The sequence below is a fragment of the Plectropomus leopardus genome, chromosome 21 (assembly GCF_008729295.1).
Source record: "Plectropomus leopardus isolate mb chromosome 21, YSFRI_Pleo_2.0, whole genome shotgun sequence".
Lineage (NCBI taxonomy): Eukaryota > Metazoa > Chordata > Actinopteri > Perciformes > Serranidae > Plectropomus > Plectropomus leopardus.
Window position 1 is genome coordinate 20,551,311 of NC_056483.1, and position 10,110 is coordinate 20,561,420.

General features: G+C 37.2%; 1 protein-coding gene across 2 annotated transcripts in view; it reads right to left on the bottom strand.

Annotated features, from left to right (window-relative positions):
• The window catches only part of waca (WW domain containing adaptor with coiled-coil a), a 29,754-nt gene extending 24,803 nt beyond the window's left edge, over positions 1-4,951 (bottom strand). The window contains exons 1-3 of one of the 2 annotated variants that reach the window (XM_042510387.1): positions 4,695-4,951; positions 4,459-4,489; positions 3,422-3,614 (exon numbers count right to left, since the gene is read on the bottom strand). In XM_042510387.1, coding sequence (XP_042366321.1) covers positions 3,422-3,614; positions 4,459-4,489; positions 4,695-4,735 — 265 coding nt within the window. In that variant the 5' untranslated portion in view covers positions 4,736-4,951. The remainder of the gene's footprint in view (positions 1-3,421; positions 3,615-4,458; positions 4,490-4,694) is intronic. The other variant, XM_042510386.1, reaches the window with a different exon arrangement.
• Between the last annotated feature and the right edge of the window lie 5,159 nt (positions 4,952-10,110).

Consider the following 10,110-nt stretch of genomic DNA (forward strand, 5'->3'; position numbering starts at 1 on the left):
AGATTGACCAGTTGTAAGGATCTAAGAATTGATTAGTGTTACAAAGCAGTTCAAATTACTTTAATCCAATACCAATATCCTATAAAAGCCCTGGAAACAACAAGAAAATCAGTATTTGTCAGTCAAGTTTGTGTATTATTAACACCATCACCAAGGTGCCATTCAGAAGGTGTAGTTATAGCGTTCGGTGGTAAAAACAAAACAAGCAATATATTCATCCCATTACACTGTCAAACTGGAGAAACTGAGGCAAACGGAAGGAATGCCATCAACTATCCTTTTTACAGTACAAGTAACAATTCAATAACTACAAATCCACTGAAGTTCACAAACGTGCCACGCAGGATTTGTTACATTTCGACTCAAGCTGGAAATGTGTTATTGGCTTACTGTTCTTTCATATCATATAAAGATGAATGCCTTAAGTTATTTTAAATACTTCTAGTTTATATCACAGAAATCGTCTGATAAATCTGGCATCATGTTTCACTCAGCAGAACTGCGATTTAATAAATCAGCAGTTATAAAGATGTGTAAACTGCATTTGTAAGGCTGACGAGCATTATCTGAGAAACATTAGGTTCTTTCACTTTGCATGGAGCTAAAATTAAAACTGAATGATGTGAAGTGTTTGCTGAATTAGTTAATGTGTAAGAAATCGTAAAAAATCATAAAGTCATCTTCTAGAAGGAGTGGATGTTTACCGTAAGCCAGGCAAGTCCTAAGTCCGGCCCGGGGACCAATTTAGACCCTCATCTTTAAATGACCCTCAGCTTGACTTTCAAAATTTACTATATGTGGCCCGCCACACAATATTGGTTAATCAAGCAATATCACCTTGCATTTTCTCCATTCACCTCACAATGGCAAGACTATCATACCGTTTGCAGACATGCATCAAGTAGGAACTATGCAGAGTTGATGTGTTTTCTTAAAAAAACAGTAAAGAAGCAAACAGAATGGTTACCTAACAGCAGATATTTCCAGCTAGGTAACAGACATGGCGAAGCAAAGAGGCATAAAGTCGACAGCGAGGACCGCTGCTTTCAGGAGGGCTGGAAAGTTGAATACTTTTTCACTAAATGATTAAGCAGTTGAATTTGTCTGATTTATATGAGATTATTTTTAATAACCCATTTGATGGAAGCAGCAGCTGGCCCCTAGGTATTTTTAATCTAATCTGGGCCCATTCAAAAAGGTTTGGACACCCTTGCCATAAGCTATCAAATCAGATAATTTAATAAACTGTTAAAGAACGAAGGGAAAGGTAATCGTTAACGCAAACTGTGAAAACGATTGCTCTTGTAATCTAATGGGAGTTTTCTGGCTGAACAGAAACAACCACATATTTTGCTTCTACTTTGCTCTGCAGGGCACGATAGATCTTGCCATATTTTTTTTTCATTTTCCTTATTATAATTTTTTCAGAATTTTGGGGCGCCAAGCAGCTCACCTGGTAGAACAGGGCCCATATACAGATACATGTCCTCGCCGCAGAGGCCACGGGTTCGAGTCTAACCCTGACCCTTTGCTGCATGTCTTCCCCTCTCTCTCTCCCTTATTCTCACTTGCTGTCCTATCTTAATTAAGGCAAAAAGCCAAAAAATAATCTTTAAAGAAAAAAATCTGAATTTTAAAGTCTGACAAAGTCAACACTGCAATAAAGAAATGACCAGATGTTCAAAATGGAGCAGGAATAAGCAAAATTATTTTGTTTTTAAACCCAAAATATACATTGTTTACGGAAAGTTTTGTCTGTCGTCTGTAAAAAAAAAAAACCGACATGAATGCTCAAACTAATCTGAATCAGGGAGTCATCTGTTGACATTTGAGATACTAATTTTGATTGGCTTTTGTCAAACTCACTGGACATTGTGTAATATAAAACAACACTGAAAACTGAAAATAGGCAGTCATCAAATGCAGTCTTTGTGCTTTTCTATCCATAAACTGTCATATAAACATCCTTCGTTTCTTCAGAAGCTGTCAATGACTTATGTTAATCCTTTTAAAATTACGTAAAAGACCATTATCTGTTGTGACCTTGATACATCAACGTCTAAATCTGATTTTACCAATAATCGTATCTTGTATAACGACCACCTAACCATGCAATAACATGTCAAGCAGATATTTGAAACCTCCTTTGATTCTGCCTAAATCAAAAAGCACTCCCTTTTTAGGTTAGCGACTGCAGTCTACCTCTTACTGGCTACACATAATAACAGCAGATGAGTGCTGAAACAACGACAGCCCTTACTTTGTTTAAAATATCTCTGTTAATGTCTGAAGCCTTTGACACCAGTTCATCTCAAATATCTCAAAATGAAACACTTCAACACTTTAAATTCTGTACACAAATCCATGGGGGTTTTGGGGACTCGTGGTCATATTTTCAAGTCTTTATCTCCAAAGTAGCCCACTAACTGGCAACATCTCTACCCAGTGTCTCTGTTAGCAAGAGAAGCCCCACAACACTGTACACCCTGAGCTGTTTTGTTGTCTCTTGTCTGTAGACAAAGATGTTCTGCACAGTGCAGTGATTGCTGCATTCACCATTAGTCCTACAAATGCTTCATCAATGTACCATTTAGAAAAAAACAGCTACACAAAACACTGTGTGCACACTCAACTTGAGCAATGCAATACAATAATCTAATCGCCCCACATCACAATAATGCTTTCTCATTCACCATATGATGCTTTCATTAAACTGCTTGACAGACAACTAATCAAATATTATAGATTGAGAAGTTTTATTTCCTTATGTTTATGTCATCTTGTAAAGAATAATACAACAAAACTAACTGCACAACAAGAATTTAAACTGTCCCCCATAAAACTGTGTCCACTTTCTATCACTGAAAATACACTTTTTCAAACCTTAAAAAGTGCTTTCACATACTGCCAGTGATTGGCTACTTAACAAAAACATATATAATACCTAAACAAGGCAAAAAGACACTTCTCACCATTTACAAGATTTCCCATTCACCATCTGAATGCGTGGACAGTGCTTAGTGTTGCTTTTCACTCCACTGCATAAGAATTGAAACACATTCACAAAACATCTAACCTGGGATTTCACCTGCTGCTAGTTAAGGTAAACTCAACTTGTTAAAACAAAGTGATTCTTTATAAAATAGAAATTTGGTTGATTGCTACTGAAGTTCATCAGTGCATCCATTTAGTGCTTGTTTGATCCAAAACTACAACAGCTGAAATACTGTCTGTCATAACATTAAAAAAGACATAAAACAGGCTTTATATTATGTCTGACGGGGTAAGAAAATACTATGTGAAGCTTTAGAGTTTTAATGTTAAAGCTTAGTGTAAATTACAGCTTTATCTGCAGCCATTTAAGGGAGCAATTTGTTTTCAATCTAAATGCATTTTTTTCTAAATAACCACAGTGTCTCACCTCCATCCCTGTCTCTGGCCCGGTGTGTATGGACAGCCTTTGCTCTGCTGTGCCCTGTGCTGTCGATGTGTTTGTTTTCAGGGCTGTCAGACCTCCTGAGCATTTTGCAGGGAGGAGTGACATCTGAGGAGTCTCGCATCTTCTCATGTCGGTGGTCCCCTCCTGGATGGCTCTTGGACGAGTATTTGAGAGTCTGTGGACACAAATCAAACACCTTACTACAATCTAGTCTCTCCTGCTTAAAATGACTCAATCCTTTTAAAATTGTCTGGTCGAAAACCCTCTAAATAAACAGTGTTTGGCGGTTCAAAGTACTAAGGAGTACTAAAGTACTAGTGTTTATACATTAGGATTTTTAAAATAGATATATATATATTTCAGGCATTAATTTGCAGAGCTAATTCATGTAGCTTATAATTTATCTGCCAATTCTAACACTACATTAGCAAATAGCCCTGTTAGCTAAGCTAACGTTAGTTGTCTTTTCTTACTTGTTAAGAATGTGTTTAAAGGTACAAGCACATTTGTAATTTATAATAATAATGAAGTAAACAGGACGTTTTGTCAGACAATCCAGTATTGACCTCCGTCATTGTTTTTCAACTATATTTCGTATATAATGTTTTCTTCGTTATTTACCGGTATGTATTTGGAGCACTTTGATGTTTCGGGAGCTTAGCTGGCTATATCCTTAAAATGACAGATTGCGGTCAGGCCTTAATCGGACTGGCTAGCAGGGAAGCTAACAGTAACAGGCTATCATTAGCTTTGAACTGCAACAAAACTCGCCTGTACCATTTCCAAAATAGCTGAATTCGACGGATACATTCAGTCTATGTTGTCTTTACCTGACATTATTTACGCTAGGAAACATATGTAGCGTTCAGACTGCAATTTCAAACAAAATCATTTACTTTTCGCGTTATTTTCCGCACTGACTGGGGCCTGTTGTGCTTTCCAGAAGCCTGAACTAGAGTGTCCATTTTAATCTTATTTGGTGCTAGCAAGCTAGCAGGCTACAGTTAGCTAACAAGTACCTGATAGGGCTGAGAATCTCTTCGGTCGCACCTGCAAATAAAAAGAAACACAAGTGTGAATATGAAGCTTCAAATGTCAATGTGGAGAAAGAGTTGAAAGTGCTGCAACAGCTGAACGTCTAAGTTTCCAGACACTTATTTTGGTTTCGGTAAAAATGGCGGATTGTCAAAGCGTAGCTACGAGGAAAGGGAAAATCTGAACAAGTAACGTTAACGTTAAAAAAAAACATGTTTACCCATCGCCGAGTCTCGGTTGTTTCCTTGCATACATTACCATCAATGCCGTGTTAGTGTGTTTGGAGTGGGATGTGAAAGACTGATACCGGTACTATGTTTTTCTTGTTGATTCAGCGAGCTAAAATTGTCAATTATTTCAACCTAGCTTGTGGGTATTTCAATGCTATCGGCAGCACTGGTCGAAAGAGCGCCCTCACTCAGTCCATTTCCCACACAGACACACACAGCCGTGTCTCTATCTGCCCACTGAACGTAGCAGTGGAGCAGCGCGCAGGGTTGCCAGATATTACATACTAACCAGTATGGGACAACCTTTATAAGTAAATGCTACTCAAGAAAAGCATCATGTAAACACATTATGCAATGCAACCATTAAGGGGTGCTGTTGTTTATAAATAGGTATGTATTTTGATTCTCAGTCAGGTATAAATATTACTTGCACTACAACATTAGCAATTTTGCTAAATAAACACCGACACGGTAGCATATACACAATAACAATGAGGAATTGAGTATTTATAATCATCTGGTGTCAGTCTAATGTGTCAGAAGTATGACTTATTTCGTAATTAATCGAAGAAATCAAGTATTTAGGAAATATCCGTCAAATAGATTAACATATGCTGGTATTGTACAGAACTGGCAACCTGTCTGAAACCCCCATACTCCACCTCCCCCTTCCGATGGCAACATCCGGGACACACTAGATCAGAGTAGCGCATTCTCAAAAACTTGTAAACCTTTTTGTTTGGGTTATTTCGTTGTTGGTTTTTTTTGTACTAATATACAAACTTTTAGAATAAATGATCCACGTTGTCCCTTTTCATCCACGGGCTGTAGTTATAATTTATTACAGGGCTTTGTAAGCCACTAAAGGCCGAGAGCAGACAGTGACTTGTTCTCTCCTGACATCTAGTGGTTATATTCTGACATCGCAAGCAACATTTATTTAGAGATTTATTTATTTAGTTAGCTAGTTAATTATACATAAGGTGCCAGAGATTGTTTATAAAAAAAAATGCCAATGGAGGATCCCCCATACGTCCCAACAGAAGTCCTAAGCCCCCAATGTCCTAAAATCACTAAAATCATAGAAACATGCTAAAATCAAAAAAATGTCCTACAATTAAAGAAACGGCCTTGCATCCTAGAAACATGTATGGGGCAACTGTGACTGACCTCCTGGCCTCCTGGCCTCCTGGCTTCCTGGCCTCCTGTCATTTTGCAAAAGTGGCCCCCAGGATAAGCAAGATGAGTATCCCTGTCCTATATACACCCCCAGCGACAGTTACACACAGTATCCCATGAAGGATTTCAAACACTTTTAACATATGTGGCACTGTGTTGTGTGATCAGACTTTGCACATTTTAGAGTGGCCACTTACTGTGACAATCCCAAGACACACCTGTATGGTGATGATGCTGTTTTATCAGCATCTGGATATGCCACACCTGTCCAGTGGATGTATTATGTTGGCAAAGTGCTCACTAACAGTTTTGTTTTTTTTTGTTTTTTTTTTTACTTTTAGACTTTTGTGTGCATAGAAAAAGTATTAAATCATCTATATCAAAGCGTGATAAAATTTGAGCAATAACAAAAGTGTACTTAAATCCCTCCCACAGGTCCTGGTCATACCATCTTACACAGGCAGAGGGCGGCAGCTGCATTATGTCTTTATCCTGAGAAAGTTTGGGCACATTCATATTGTTTTTGGACCATAAATTGTTTGAATGAAAATGTACTGTCTCATTTATTTATCTATGATTGCACATAAATAAAATGAATGCATATAAAGTCAGCCAAAATGAGGGTAGACTCTAGTTAATCTGCTTGACTTTGTATAGGCCTACTATTTCAACACTTCAACAAAAATGTTTAAAAGACAGATTATTATGTCAGACTGCCATTTCCATAAGCCAAGAATGTGAACCCTCCTGCACTAGACAAAGCTCATATTTGTATGTTTATCTGTTGCATGACGCATTTTACCATTTTATAAAAAACAGTTCCATTCTGCAAATTTTTATTATTGTCAGTTCGTGCTCTCCTATATTGTCAGGCAGTTGTGATACAAGGTGGAATCACAGAGGCTGAGTCTGATAAGTAGAAGTACACTAATCCTGACAAACACCGATTATCTACAAAGTCATCTCTGTGTGTGGATAAAGAGAACAGAGTGCTGCTGAATGAATTCTCCACATATAACAAGTAAAACAAAGACGCTGTCAGTTTCATGTCTCTGTGCACTCTGAATAAACTCTGCATGAGTGCTTGTGAATGCAGAGCCTGTAACCTGGTCTGTAACACTAAAGCTGCTGCCAACAGCTTCCCTGCACATCTAAAAAAAATATTTAATTTGATTCAAAATAAATAGATAGGCATAGATTTTAATTTTAATAAAAAAAAGACAATAAAAAACAGAGATCAACTACTAAGTCATCTCTGTACATGGATAAAGAGAACAGAGTGCTACTGAATTAATTCGCCACAAAAAACAAGTAAAAACAAAAGGTGGATGCCATCAATTTCCTGTCTCTTTGAATAAACTCTGCATGAGTGCTTGTGAATGCAGAGCTTTTATCCCAATCTGTAATATCAAAGCTGCTGCTGGCAACAGTTTCCCTGCACGTCTAAAAAAAAAAAAAAAAAAAATGTTTAATTTTTTTAAAAAAAAAAAATATATATATAAAAAAATCATAATAAAAAAAAAATTAAGGTTGAAATTTTAGTTAGAATTTATTTTATTTCTAAAAAACAGATTAACCACAAAATCATCTCTGTAGGTGGATGAAGAGAACAGAGTGCTACTGAATTAATTCTCCACAAAAAACAAGTAAAAACAAAAGGTGGATACAGTCCGTTTCCTGTCTCTGTGCACTCTGATAAACTCTTCATGAGTACTTGTGAATGCAGAGCCTGTAACCTAATCTGTAACATCAAAGCTGCTGCCCAAAGTTTCCCTGCACGTCTACAGTATGGATCCACATAACTGCAGGAGCTCTCGCTCAGATGCTTCGCTCCATTATCTGGAGGAGAATGAAATAGATGGTGGAGGATGGAGACAGCCTGCCTGTCTGTGATTCTTCAGAGACCTTGATATGGTTCACATCAAAGAGAGAGGAGGAAGCCGGGAGGTGTCGGAGGAAGTCTGTCTGCTCTGCTGTGTGTCCTCGTGTATCATGGAGAGAGCCAGATTGAGGTTTACATCTTCAAAGTGAGAATATGTGAGCAAAATAAGCTAATTTTAGCCGGTTTAGGGTCAGTTTAAGGTTGAATTTAAAATCCAGACATGCTTTGTGTCTCCCACTCAGGTAGACTTGACTTCCACTCCCCCCTCCCGCCGTCTCAGCAGAAACCTGGCCATCGTCCTCTTGCACCAGGGGGGCTTTTGTTAGGCAAAGCCCCTCCAGTCTGCGCCATGTCACACCTACAAGTATCTCCTAATGTGTGAAAGCAGACACAACCTGTGGGGTGTAATCGCTCCCTAAAAGGCCACTTACATGAACCCCCCGAGCTGAGAGCTTGTTGACGCTCATCCTCTCAGCATGAAAAGACACACAGTTTTGTTTTGTCCGGCTTTTAAACATTGTGCTTCCACATCTGGTAGTTGGGAGCAGGTACAACTCAGCAGCAGGTTTTTATGAAGATTGTTATATTTCTACTTGGTCAGAAAGAAATGGTTTAAAGGATCTATTTATACATCAAGTTCACTTTACTTATCACTAGGAGCACTATATAATCATATAATGATAATAATAATAATATATCATACAATGAAACTACATTGCTATTTTCAGGTTATTTATCTATTTATTTATTTATTGTGCATAGCCTGGGGTACAAATTTGAAATTTTGTTGGATAAATGGGAATTCATAAGGAAGATCTAATGAAAGACAATGGCGTCGTGAGGCCTGGGTGTCCAAGGCTTCAGCCCTAAATGTTTCCCTGGATTCAAATAATTAGGCCCAATAATATTTTATATATAATTAATTAATTCTAATAATCTATCATATTCTGTTTATACTTTTAGCATAACTATACTTAGTTACATTTGTACATGCAACTCTGGTTTATATATTCTTAATGGTATCAGTTGTAAAGTATCCCGTTTCTACTCAATACTAATCAGTAACAACTTCTGACTTTTTTCATCACAATTTCGCAAGTATAGTTAATATACCAATATAATAATCTATAATAAACATAATATATAATAATATATTTAATATAGTAAGCCTAAAAAAAACATTTTAAGGGTACATAGATGCCAGAGTGCATTTAAAAAGCATAAAAATATAGATTTTTGTTACTGAAAAAAAAGACCCCCCTTGCCCTCCCACATAGGCCCCAGTTAAGCCTCCAGTGTCCCCAAATCCCAGAAACCCTCACCCCTGATTACAAAAAAAAAGAGATTCATTATGAGTAATGATGGATCCAGAATTTTTGGAGCTTGACGCATGTCCCTCTACTTGCTATAGGGGCAATATTTAAATGGCTGGAGTGCCCGTGATGAAGCTATTTGTAAAAAAATTGGCTCATACCAGTTTTGACCACTAGATGTTGATGTTTGACTACCTAACACAAATAAAGGCAGGGTGAAATTACTTACTGGAGCTGCGGTTGGCAGTCTATTAAAGGAGGATTTCACAACATATTTAATGGATCAAAATGTACATTTTGAAATATGTTAATCCGCTAAAAAAAGGAGCCAAAGTCACAGAAAAAACTTCCTTGGTGGAGTTTCAAAACGTATACCTGAGACAATAACACCTAGTATCACAGAAACCAATTAACCATGAGAGGCCACCCTGCAGAAAACCAGTATTTCTGTTTACTACCACCCTTTTCGTGCAGCTCGCAGTATAGATAGGCACTAAATGATGAAACTCCAGTCGCGGGACTGGCGCCTCTGTAGAATTACAGGTAATTACGGTAATTGCACTGGGTAGTTTTCGATGTTCCCTACAGCGGTGTTCTCATCCTGTTGTCTGTAGGATACAAATAAGGTCTGGACGTGCTTTATTTCTGCAGGTTTGGAGCTCTGACAGACAGATTGGCTCTTCCCCCTATTATTATCATATGACTTTGCTGTGTGAAACTAAATAGCCTAATATATATATTTAAAAAACAAACTTATAAAAGTTATTTTTGAATCATTTTTATTTTAAATAATAAAATTAGGTTGTCTTTAACCATTTAGCACACTCTCTCTATAGCGTATATAACTTGCTATTATTATTATTTTATTATTATTAATAAGGTCCTGAGAAAAGATTAAATGGGGGAATAATAATAATAAAGAGAAGGAAGAGGATTTTAGGACAGTCCTAGGGTTTTAGGACGATTTATGTTTAGATCATTTTATTTTTAATAAAAGTAAGCTGCATATACATACATATATACATACATACA